This window comes from Sabethes cyaneus, chromosome 3 (genome assembly GCF_943734655.1).
Source record: "Sabethes cyaneus chromosome 3, idSabCyanKW18_F2, whole genome shotgun sequence".
Taxonomy (NCBI): domain Eukaryota; kingdom Metazoa; phylum Arthropoda; class Insecta; order Diptera; family Culicidae; genus Sabethes; species Sabethes cyaneus.
In genome coordinates, this window is record NC_071355.1 from 103,465,400 (window position 1) to 103,478,568 (window position 13,169).

The 13,169-nt window shown below is 39.3% G+C and overlaps 1 protein-coding gene across 1 annotated transcript; it reads left to right on the forward strand.

The window, feature by feature from the left end:
* The first annotated feature begins 3,267 nt into the window (after positions 1–3,267).
* LOC128741170 (ATP-binding cassette sub-family F member 2) lies at positions 3,268–6,882 on the forward strand. The gene is made up of 4 exons (XM_053836783.1): positions 3,268–3,367; positions 4,434–4,569; positions 4,624–6,203; positions 6,266–6,882. The coding sequence occupies exons 2-4, from the start codon at positions 4,446–4,448 to the stop codon at positions 6,386–6,388; spliced, it is 1,827 nt and encodes a 608-aa protein (XP_053692758.1). The 5' UTR covers positions 3,268–3,367; positions 4,434–4,445; the 3' UTR covers positions 6,389–6,882.
* Positions 6,883–13,169: the final 6,287 nt, after the last annotated feature.

A 13,169-nucleotide genomic window follows, 5' to 3' on the forward strand; every position in this document is an offset into this window, starting at 1 on the left:
TTATTAGCATTGGATTCACGTTATGGGTTGAGAGGGAATCGTCAACCTACAGAAATGTTTTTCATATTTATTCTTCCAAAATTCAGTACAGTAATTAAAAAAGCTTACTCCAACCCTTTGCACCAACCTGTTCAAAGGATTTTCCTGTGTTGCGGCTGCATCACGCGTGCGCTTACAGCCTCTAGTAGGGTTCTTAGACCGAATGATAGCCAGGGATCGAAAAAAATCTGCAAGAATTTATGCGTTAAGTTAACACATTCACACATTCATAAACATTCCATTTACCATCCAAAATTTCTTTGAAGAGATGCCGTTACACGGTTAAAATTTTCTAGTGTCAGATCCATCATTGATCTATATAAATACTGTCGTACACTTGTGTATTTTACGAAAATCGATGTCAATCTAAGAAAATCATCCATTTTCACCACCCCATCGGCATGCAACCATGTTTTCGCCTCCAACATCTCGTGTGTGTGAAAATGAGATAGCATGTCAGCACTGCGTTTCACTCAACTGGCAGCAGTCTGATTTGAGCCCGCTGTCAAATTTTGAACCCAGGACATGATGTCGCTGACGTTCACTGCAGCTCGATATAGAGATGTCGATGGGGTGATTTTCACAATTTTAACTTCACCGGTAACGAAACTGCTGTCGATCGCGCACAGTTAATTTTTGACATTGCTTTCCGAAATCTCGGTAAAACATTTTGTGGCTTTTCTCAGTAGCATTTAACGAAATTTCGTTAAAACGATATTGAAGTACCTAGATTCGGCACTTTATTTTACTGAGCTCGGGGGTTTACTGTTTTACCACCCCATCGACATCTCTATATCGAGCTGCAGTGAACGTCAGCGACAGCATGTCCGGGGCTCAAAATTTGACAGCGGGCCCAAATCAGACTGCTGGCAGTTGAGTGAAACGCAGTGCTGATATGCTATCTCATTTTCGCACACACGAGATGCTGGCTGCGAAAACATGGTTGCATGCCGATGGGGTGTGTTTTACTGATCTCGGCAAATAAGATTGCAGTATCTCGGTAAATAAGCTTCATTTCCGATATCTCAGTAAAATAATATTCCAGTCAGAGAGGCCATATTTTCTAAAAAAATGTCTGCAACTGCTCGAAAACCGGAAAAATCGAGCAGTTTTCCGGCTACTCGAATTTTCTGGTTTGAAAATAATCTGCGAAAATCTGCACACTTTTTTAGGAAGTCTGTGAAAGTTTAAAGAGCTTCGAACAAAAATCTGCAACAAAACAATAAAAGTCAGAAAAACTGCAAATATCTGCAAATTTATAATGATCTGCAAGACCGTTCCAAAAATCTGCAATTTGCAGACAAATCTGCAAATCTGGTATCCCTGATTCCAGTAACGGTAAAACGAGAACTGTTTACCGATATCACGGAAAAACAGATGCATATTTGTGTAGTTCGGTATTTTACTTTACCGAGACTTTATTTTGGAATTAAGTGTGTATAATATGTAGAGTGACTATATACAGAGTGGCGACATGTCATCCCTAGAGTGACTATATACAGAGTGGCGACAAGTCATCCCAAATGTATGCAATGCTGTTTTTCCATGGTTTTTCTTTCTCTTTCCTGCATACGCGTTGGATAGGTCGTCTGCTCGATTGGAATGACACTGACAGATAATTATTATTCCAATTTTGACATTGTCGCCACTCTGTATATAGTCACTCTAGTCATCCCAATAGTATGCAATGCTCTAGCAATGCTTATTTTCTTTCTCTTTCCTGCATACGCGTTGGATTGGTCGTCTGCTCGATTGGAATGACACTGACAGATAATTATCCAAGGGGTTTCCAGTAAGGCGTATCAGTGCGTAGTAATCAGAGATTACTTTTGTAATCATTTTCGAATTAATTAGGTAATCAATGGTAATCAGCATAGTAATCAATGGTAATCTTAAGTAATCATTGGTAATCATGATTAATTTTTAGTAATCACAAGAGATTGATTACTGGTAATCAGAGGTAATCAGTGAAGTAAATAAAAGTAACTTTTTTCAAAGGTGCTCCTACTACTCCTAAATATATGATTAAGATATAATCAAATATTGCAATTGTCTATGCTGCTTTATAATTCACAGTCGAACTCGTTTTAAACAACAAACTTGCCGTTTAAACAGCGAAACTTTTTTAGGCTCTGCAGTCTGTGTGTAAACAAGGGCGCCGGTATCTGCCAGATGACGTCACCTTGATTTGGTCTATTAGGGAAATGTCAAAAATGCTGTTCAAATATTACGAACACGTCCGCCATTATGGCTCGTAAAAAGCTGGATAGTAAAATAATAAAACGGGGCATACCACAATAGTTCAAAATACTGGACGCAGTGGTAAGAGTACCCAACAGAAGAGGGATTGTACACCTACTCTATTTTGGACATTTTCCATTTGATTTTGCCGTAAAAGTAAAAACTAGAGTATGCGTAACACCTTTCCAAAATATATAAATCACCCTTTGCAGAGCTGCCACAAATACACATATTTGTGCATGCATAAATTTAGGACCCATCAATTATTTTAGTTGCTTTGATTTCTGGCTCTACTATTATCAATTTTCCACCTTCCGAACGCGATAAATTATAACCGTCGCGGCCGAAACCGTCGTCAGAATCGTCGCGGGGACAAATATCGTTTATTTTGTCAAGTAAATCAATAGCTTACGTGCTAGACAAGCATAAGATACACACTTATAACTTACAAATAGCCAAGCAGATTCTTTCTGCGGCGATTTCAAGCTATCAAAAAAGTGAGCAGCGCGTTTTGTTACTAAACAAACGGGCAATAATGTTCCTGAATTTTATGGGACTCCATAAACTATGTATGCTTTTTAAAAGATTAGACCGAGATAATAAAATACTCCGGAGAAAACGATAGGGTCCCAAATTTATGCATGCACATATATCTGTATTTACACTCAAAAAAATCAGCACGTCAAGTTTACGTGAAAACATAGGTAATTCTCTTCCATCACACTTTTCATGTAACATTCACGTGAATTGTTGGTAACTCGCACTCATACTAACCCGTTTACGTGCAATCCCGGTAAGTTGTTTCAATTTTCTCATTAACTAGTACATGAAGCTCACGTAAGTTGCTGTACAGAAGTTTACATGATTTTTCACGTGGATGCGACGTGCCGATTTTTTTGAGTGTATGGCGGCTTTGATTTTTTGATGTTTGCTAACGTCAATGGGATTCCAGCACATGAAAATTCGTCGCTCTGGCATCGCTGTCGCGTGTCGTCAACGCGATTTGTATAGTCACCACTCACCACCTTCGCTACTTTGAAAGTCTTTTTCGTCTCGACTCTCGGCAAGCAAGAAGAGGATTTTGCAGGTTCGCGTGTTATTTTTCATTTTTATATTTTATAGACTTATTTTCGTTAGCAAGATCTCTATTGCGAATACAAACTAAAAGTGCAAACTATTCGAACACGATGTTTTAGTGTGATATAAAAAGCAGGTTAAAAATTGTCCGTATTGCTACTATGTAATGCACTTTTCATGCATTACACATTTCCGAGTGGCGAAAAAAATTAAACGAATACGTCACTGGTGGTGCATTTTCTTTTCAACTGTGTTTTATATCGGTTAGGTATATTTACCTAAATAGTAATTTTATACAACTGAATTGGGCATACATTATTACGTTTGATACTATAAAAAAGCAAGACTCCCGGTAATTTCCCCGAAATATGTAGCACGAGACATTTATTACCTAAGCTACAGAAAATTCCGTTCATTTGAAAATTTTTAAGGGTAAAAGATCGCACTGAGTAAAGAGCAGCGTTTTTAGTAACAAGGTCAATTGTTACAGCAAAACGCTTCAATACGTAGAAATTCTTACACTACATACATTACTCCTATAATCGATATAAACCTGGGGCAAAAATACTGATGCGACATATGCAATACCTACCTACAAATTCAATATTTTTCTTTCATTTTTTGATGTAATATTCTATATGTAGCTTTATTGGCAACTAAAATTTAACGGATTTAATCTAGAAGTACAAAAAATTCAAGTAGGTATGTCATACTAAATTGCAAAGCAAACTAAGTTCATATAAACAGTAAAAAGTTTGAAAACATAACTTTGATAGTACAATTCAATAAAAAAAATTAGGGGTCAATCCCGGTGTAGTGTTTAGCATTCACGCCTTTCACGCTTAGGACCCAGGTTCAAATCCTAAACCCGCAGATGTCGCGAATGACCCAAGCTGTTAAAGTGACTATAATTTAAACAAAAAAAAAATTGAACATCACTAGCTGTATTCGAAATATGATTTAGGTTGCTGAAATATATGAAATGTGAATAAATTCACTACGGCTTGTGTAGAACTTTACCACTATGTTTGTGTATACCATTTGCCAAAATATATTAGAATATTTTCTATTTGCAGCATCCATTAACCATGGCCCCCGACAAGAAGCAAAAAGGACGCAACAAGAAAATCACCCTGATTCAAAATTCTAAAAAAGAAGAAAAGGCCTCATCTAATGGAACTTCAAATGGATCGGCAGAAATGACAGAAGAAGGTATCACCAACAAATATGTTGTTTTTTTTATTATACTTAGCGGGGTATTTTTAGAGGCACTTTGTGCCAAATTGGATGAGGAGGCAAGAATCAATGCAGAAGCAAGAGCATGCACTGGGTCCCTTGCCGTGCATCCGCGTTCAAGGGACATCAAATTTGCCAACTTTTCTATTACCTTTTTCGGGTCAGAGATGCTTCAAGACACAATGTTGGAGCTAAATTGTGGTCGACGGTATGGTTTACTGGGTTCTAATGGGTGCGGCAAATCGTCTCTTCTGGCAGTACTTGGCAACCGGGAAGTACCTATTCCAGAGCACATAGATATTTTTCATCTGACCCGTGAAATTCCAGCCAGCTCGAAAAGTGCCCTTCAGTGCGTCATGGAAGTGGATGAAGAACGTATCAAACTGGAAAAAATGGCCGATCAACTTGTCGAACTAGAAGATGATGAATCCCAGGAGAGGTTAATGGATATCTACGATCGCCTAGATGAAATATCTGCGGATGTAGCCGAAGCGAAAGCTTCACGTATCCTCCACGGTCTAGGATTTACAAAAGAAATGCAACAGAAAGCAGCCAAAGATTTTTCTGGAGGATGGCGAATGCGAATTGCTTTGGCTAGGGCTTTGTTTGTAAAGCCTCATTTACTGCTATTGGATGAACCAACAAATCATCTTGATCTTGACGCTTGCGTATGGTTGGAGGAAGAACTGAAAACATACAAACGTATTCTTGTTATTATTTCACATTCGCAGGACTTTTTGAATGGCGTTTGTACGAATATTATTCACATGACCCAAAAGCGATTGAAATATTATACCGGAAACTACGAACAGTTTGTAAAAACACGGATGGAGCTGCTGGAAAATCAGATGAAGCAATATAACTGGGAACAGGATCAGATAGCACACATGAAAAATTATATTGCGCGGTTTGGTCACGGATCTGCAAAATTGGCTCGCCAAGCACAGTCAAAGGAGAAAACTCTTGCTAAAATGGTAGCCCAAGGTCTAACTGAAAAAGCTATTGACGAGAAACAATTGAACTTTTATTTTCCGTCATGTGGTACAATCCCACCGCCAGTCATTATGGTCCAAAACGTTAGCTTTCGTTATAATGATAAAACGCCGTATATCTATAAAAATCTTGAGTTTGGTATCGATTTAGACACAAGGTTAGCGTTAGTTGGTCCAAATGGTGCCGGAAAAAGTACATTATTGAAGCTTTTGTATGGAGATCTGGTGCCTACTTCGGGAATGATTCGCAAGAACTCTCACCTTCGCATTGCGAGATATCACCAGCACTTACACGAATTGCTTGATATGGATATGAGTCCTTTGGACTACATGTTGAAATCCTTCCCAGAAGTTGTCGAAAGAGAGGAAATGCGCAAGATCATAGGTCGTTACGGATTAACCGGTAGACAACAAGTTTGTCCAATCCGGCAACTTTCTGACGGTCAGAGGTGTCGTGTTGTTTTTGCTTACTTAGCTTGGAAAAAACCGCATCTTTTGTTGTTAGATGAACCTACCAATCATTTGGATATGGAAACGATTGATGCACTAGCCGACGCAATTAACGATTTTGAAGGAGGTTTGGTGCTCGTCAGTCACGATTTCCGACTTATAAATCAGGTTTGTAAGATAAATAGTTTCGTTGTTTCGTTTATCTGAAAACTCTCTCTCTCTCTCTTCAGGTTGCAAATGAAATCTGGATCTGCGAAAACGGAACCGTCACTAAGTGGAATGGAAACATTCTAGACTACAAGGAGCATCTCAAAAATAATATAGCAAGAGAGGCGAAAAACTCTGACAAATAGTGAAATTATACAATGATTAAACACTAACCAAATTAACTCAATTAAACAATCTAAAAATATATAAATACCCAATAGTAGCAGATGCCTTTGCAAAAAAATAATGATACAAAATGTAACCGTGACAGCATTGATTTACCACCTGATTTTGATTACAGTTTTGAGCGTAATTTGTTATGTGACAACCGAAACTATCATATATTTTCAAATAGCAAATGGAGTTTATTAAGATGTAAAATAAAAGTCAAACGTTATTTGTGAAACGAATGCTGAACCTTCAAAGACGAATATGCACTAGCTTGAAAACTAATATGAGTTCACGTTATGAATTATGCCTACATTTATATTAGCACAATCATACGCCGACAGTTTTATGTACCTATCAGGAAATTTCAAAGTAGATCTTTATGTTGGCAAGTCGTGGCTCTTGAACACGATATGTCTTTTTTCTTCAGGGCGATGTTCCTGGAATATGCAAGTAAATTTGAGTCGATTGAAATTATAATACGAAGAATTTATTGTAGTTGAAAGAAGAGTCATTCAAACTGAAAGTTTAATCTCAGTCTCGAATATCACCAGTTGTTTTGGACTACGACCTGATTCAAATGAACGTGAATCAGAAACAAACCACCTAATTAGTCCTGTAAACTACAAGCACAAAACAGAAGTGGAAGTCCGAACGATTCGGCGGTCAAAACCGGTAACAGAATCTTTTTTGCTTTTATTTTTCTTTGCTTTGCCATTCGCCAAAGAAACTGACTTATTTTCGCTTTTTTAATCCGTTCTATTAACGTGAAAATTGTGATTGTATAGCAATTCCCTGAAAACCATTTCCCCGAGACCCACCTCCCCGAATGTACCAATTCCCCGAAGACCATTTTTCAGAATGTACCAATCCCCCGAAATATATTTTCCCGAATGTACCAGTTCCCCGAAAACCATTTCTCCGAATGTACCAATTACCCGAAAACCATTTCCCCGAATGTACCTCTTTCCCAAAAATAGTTTTATTTTATTTTGAAATTTTTTCACAGCGCAACACCGAATAATATATAGTAGGTATAATAATAATATGGTAAATATATATTATATTTTATCGACGAACATTGTAGCTGCGTCCGATGATGCTTTTTGTATAACTGAAAGTTAATAATGTTATGAAAACATAAGTACTAAACGTTAATATTTTACCTTAAGGCATGACTTAGATTTTCGAACCATCAACAACTGCAAGCTGCTTCTCGCACAATTTTCCAAAAACAGTTCGCTTTCTTTAAATACATCTAAATAAATCACAAAATTTACTGTTAGATCCTGAAATCAACATCAAATTAAAATCTGAGCCTTTCTCAATCAGCACCTATTTTTTATTTAATACTAGCTGACCCGACAAGCTTCGTATTGCCACAAATTAAACTGTGTTGTACATAAATCCTGAATCTTGAATGACCTTTATCACAATCTCGAGTTTTGCAAGTTTCTGAGGAGTTTATGGGTGTTTTAATATACAAATTTTCCTCACAGTAAAGTAGAAAACAACTCCCCCCATTGTTTAGCCTGATAAAATAAAGCGGATAGCATTTAAACATTCGCCATCATTACAAACCATTTTGCCGAATACCATTTTGCGAAACACCAATTCTCGGTGAAGCATAACGCGGAATATAGAGTTTCGCAGAACACCATTTCGCGAAAAACCTTACGCCGCAAAATCTTTTCGTAGAAAGTACTATTTCGCAGGGGTGAACCAACTGAAGGAAATAGAGGTCAGTAGATCTACACACTTAAAAAACTCAGCAAAATTTGCCGAGATTTGGACAGCCGAGCGTTCGGTAAAAATTTCAGTTTTGCAGATCGACGTTTACGGATCTTTACTAACGTTTGGCATCATGAAAAATTTTACCGAACACTCGGCTGTCCAAATCTCGGCAAAATTTTGCTGACCGGCACTTTTTTTTAAGTGTGTAGGAAAATAAATAAGCCTAGATAGGCAACACTCCCGGCCTGTGTCCGTCGCGCCCTTGATCATCTAATGTTACTATTGATAGTTTCTGGTGGTCTTGTTATTAACTAATGTTTTATGAAAGAGTCTAAAATTTCTCGAGTTCGATAATTTTTGAGTTGCGCAAAAATTTCTGTTTTATTTGTATGAGAGTCCTTATCCCCCTACCACAAGGGAGAGGGGTCTCAAACCATCATGGGCCCCATTCTCACAGTCACCTCACCTCACCTCACTTCTCTCACTTTCCTGTCACCTCATCTAAAGTCACCTAACCTTACAGGCCCCATTTGATTTGTACAGTCACTGTTGTACAGGTGACTGTGAGAATAGGGCCCCATAAAAAAATTCCTGCCCCTCCAAAACCCCCACATGCCAAATTTGGTTCCATTTGCTTGATTAGTTCTCGAGTTATGAGGAAATTTGTATTTCATTTGTATGGAAGCCCCCCCCCCTCTTAAAGGGGAGAGGAGTCATAATTCCCCTTCTAAAGAGGGGAGGGGTCTCAATTTGCCATAGAAAAAATTCTTGTCTCCAAAAACATCCACATGCCAAATTTGGTACCATTTGCTTGATTAGTTCTCGAGTTATACAGAAATTTGTATTTCATTTGTATGGGAGCCCGCCATACAGGGGAGAGGTCTCTAACCCTCATAAGAACCTTTCCTAGTCCCAAAAACCTCTACATGCAAATTTTCACGTCGATTGGTTCAGTAGTTTTCGATTCTATAAGGAACATCCCGACAGACAGACAGAAATCCATTTTTATATATAAGATTAAAACCAAGGCTTTTATATGGTCGAAGAGAGGAATCTCGTTCAGGTTTCGATAATTAATCGCACGTATTAATTTGTCTTACTTACCTCCGCTTTCTTGCTACTAGGTCGAACAATCGACTCGCCTTACGTTAATCTCAGGTATTCGGCAGCAGTGGCTTGTTCCTCTTCCTGGAAGGTTTTCACTAAAGCATAAAATTTATGTATGGTGGTTCCTTTAAGTAATCCGTTCAGTTAGTTGTGAAAACCTTCCAAGGAATTGGTAGTCCCTGGATTGCCTTGCAGTGTGTTCGATTTTACTATGTAAGTATGTATGTATGGGTGTAGCCACCATCACCTCAAGGGTTTCCCATTGTCAGCAAAAGCAAACTGAAGTTTTTGGAGTGTCTTAGTAGAATACGAAACCCAAAATTAAAAAAGAAGAAACCTTATCTAATTTAATTCTAAAGATACGTATTTCACCTACGACTTGCAGCCTTCTTCAGTGTCTGTTTTCGAACTAAATTAGCCAAAGCAATTTTACAGTTTTTGTGGGAGCTTATGAGTACGTGATCTATGCATGGATATACAAAAATAGTTTAGGTAGACGCATACAACGTTTGTTTGAGACTACCTGTGTAGGTATATACAATTGGTGTAGGTAAACTAATTCTATTGTAAACTAAATTCTATTGGTGAACTAATTCTATCGAAAGAGTCTGAAATCTAAAAATTAATTAAATTAAGGAAAACATGAAAAAGCCTTATGGGATTATGCGAATAATGTGAAACCGGGATCTGAGAAGGGAGTGAGAGCGAAGTTTTCAGCCAGAAATTGTCTCGTCTGAGTGTGTCCTTGTATGTCCATGTTTTGGCACATACTTAAAAAGCCAAGAATAACCGTTTCGAGGGTCTTTGTTTAGTAAAGTGGAGGCGCACCTCTTGTAAATCTCTAAACTCTCCGTTACATCCATCTTCCACGCCGAGCAGTTGTTGATTACTTTGCTCGTGCGTGCTCAGCCACTTTTGATCTAAAATGATGTGTCAGACCTTTCTCGGCATCTCTTGATGCTTTTGTTACCTCTGCCAAGTGTTCTTTAGTTCGTGTTTCCAGATTCCTTCTAGTCTAGCCGATGTAAACCTTCTCGCAATGTGGGCAACTGATTTCATAATAGTTAGCACAGGAACGGTGATAATGGATTGCCCATCGGTGCACCTTTCAGTTGTTTGTAATAATTGTCTCTGAATGTAATGTAAAGTAGTTCTCCTCCATACACAAACGTGTCAGCTTCAAGTATCCTCCCGGTTATACTTATACGGTTATATCGCGGAATACCATTTCGCGGAAAGTACCAAACCGCCGAAAACCCTTTCGCGGAAAAGACTATTCCGCGGAAAACCGTTCGGCGGAAAGAACCATTTCGCGGAAAATATTGTTTCGCGGAAAACCATGTTAGTAGCAAACGTTTCCTAGATGACCGCAGGCAACGGCGAGTGTTCGCCGGCGACCCGCCGTCGTAAGCGCCGGCCACATCTGTCTAGGTCTATTCGTTTTCCTAAGTCTGCTGACCTCTAGTTAGTTTTCCCTAGTCCTCGCATCGATTTAACTTTTGGTGAATACAACATACAATTTTGCGGCTTCCAAACTGAATGAGCGGTGCTTCTCCGCCAAACAGTACTTTCCGCAAAAATGTTTTCCGCGAAATGGTACTTTCCACGAAACAGTATATTCCGCGTTATGGTCATCCGCGAAATGGTATTCGGCGAAATGTTATATAATCATCCCCCTACCTTTCTTCTCCATGCGTTGCCCTCATGCTGTTTCAATAGCCAGTCTTCCAATAGGCTTATCGATTCTTTCACGGGGACGCTTGTGAATGAGGCCGTAACATCGAAAGAGACCATTATGTCGTCTTCTGCTGGTTTTCCAGATGTTTTTAGGTACTCGATGAATTCTCGTGTGCTGCTGACAGAACGGCTCGGGAATTTTATAGGCATTCTTTGAAACTCGGTTAACAACCACTTGGCAATCTTTTCCGTGGGTGAACCGTTTGCCGTGATTATTTCCCGTATTTCCGTTCCTGGTTTGTGTATTTTGGGTTGTCCTTTTATTCTGGGTAATGTAGGGATTGATGTCCGTAATTTTCCGATACCGTCTCTTAGCGCTGGTTGGAATTCTTTAATTGTACGATTAACTCGCTTAACTATTTCGGGTAGTGGGTCCGTTCTTTGTTGTCTATATGGGCCGTTGTTGATTTTGTCCAACATCTGTTAATCGTAGTTCTCCTTGACCATTATAACCACTTTGTTACCTTTGTCTGCCTTCACGTAGTATACTGGTTTTTCTTTCAGCTCCTTGACGATGCGGACTTCAGGGTTCTTCTTCTTTGAATGACGATTCTCCTTGATGACCTCGGCGACAGTTGTTCTGGCGTGGTATTTGAGAGGGTTGAAGATCACAGATGCTAACTGCTGTTTCCATGTCGATGATAGTGTTCTCGATGTTTGGTGTCGTTGTTATTGCGTAGTTTAGTCCCATGCTTAGTTAGTTGATCTGTTCGTCGGTGAATTGTGATGACCTGTTGACTACAAAGTTGTCGAACAGATGAACACACTGTATGAAGATATATGGACAAAAATAGAACAATCTCACCAGCAGTCCTTTGAATGGAATAGAGTTGCACCATTTGAGCTTACATGAGTGCTTCCATTATTAATTTAATTTTTTCTTCTGGTATCCATGAGCATTATTTAAACTTTCTTCAGCCCGAGTTTTCACTGTACAGTAGGAGGTGCTTGCTTCATGAGCTAAAACGAAGCGAATAATTAAAATAACTTATGTTATGCTTACCTACTAACAAGGTCGTGTGGCCCAGCCGGCATCCAAACCCGCAGTTTTGAGATCAGGCAGACGGGAACCACCCATCAGGGCATCTCCTAGCTTGGCTACTCAATAGAGCATTACCGGGTAAGGCCACGTGGAGGCGCTAGGTAGGGGCTTGGGATGGCTGGAGCTATGTTAGACGCTTTCTCATTTGCCTTCCCCATTCCATACCCTGCAGTGTGTTCGATTTTACTGTCCAAAAATCAGGTTCAAAGCGGGCTTTTATCTTTTTCATGTTCCCGTCTCCGTTGTCTACTATTCTCCCAATGTAGTTCCTCTCGAAATACTTAAAGAATGGTAACATACGTCTCTATTCTACATACCGATCGGAGCCGGTTCCGATCAGGAATTGCGCTTCGATCGGAATACATCGTATTCTATAACACACGTCGATCGGGACGTTTCTGATCTGAACGAGCCCGATCGTAATGCAGAATCGAGGCGATAGATAGTATTTGGGACGGAAGCTCGTACTGCAGCGAAACCATCTGGCACTTCTTCCGCATTTAAGAAGATCAGAGCTTCAATTTGGCAGAAAGCCGTTTGTACTTTTACGTTTTTACTAAATTCGCTGACTTCGCTGATTGTTTTCACAAAAGTGAATCGTCAGCTTTCAGTGAAGTTAGGCTCCGTTGAATCGTACAGTTTCTGCAATCAATCTGGAGTTCCACAGGGATGTAACTTGAGACCGTTACTATTCCTTATATTTTTTAACGACGTCTGTTTTGTTATACCGCCTGGCCGCAAGTTGTTATACGCTGACGATCCTAAAATATTCATCGCTGTGTGGTCAGTGGAGGACTGCAAACAACTGCAAGATTTTATCGACAAGATTTCGACAAGACAGATTGGTGCAGCTTAAACAACCTCATCATCAGTGTTTCTAAATGTGCAATTATCAGCTTCACTCGCAGCAAAACCCCGATTGTGTATACCTACCAAATCGAAGGGGCTAGTCTGGAACGCGTTAGTGTTGTTAAAGACCTAGGAGTTGAACTAGATGCTAAGCTGACATTCCATAACCATTACTCGAACATCATTGCTAAAGCAAATCGCAACTTGGGTTTTATCATGCGTGTGGCCAATGATTTCCGTGACCCATATTATCCACGCGCTCTTTACTTCTCGCTTGTACGTTCCATTTT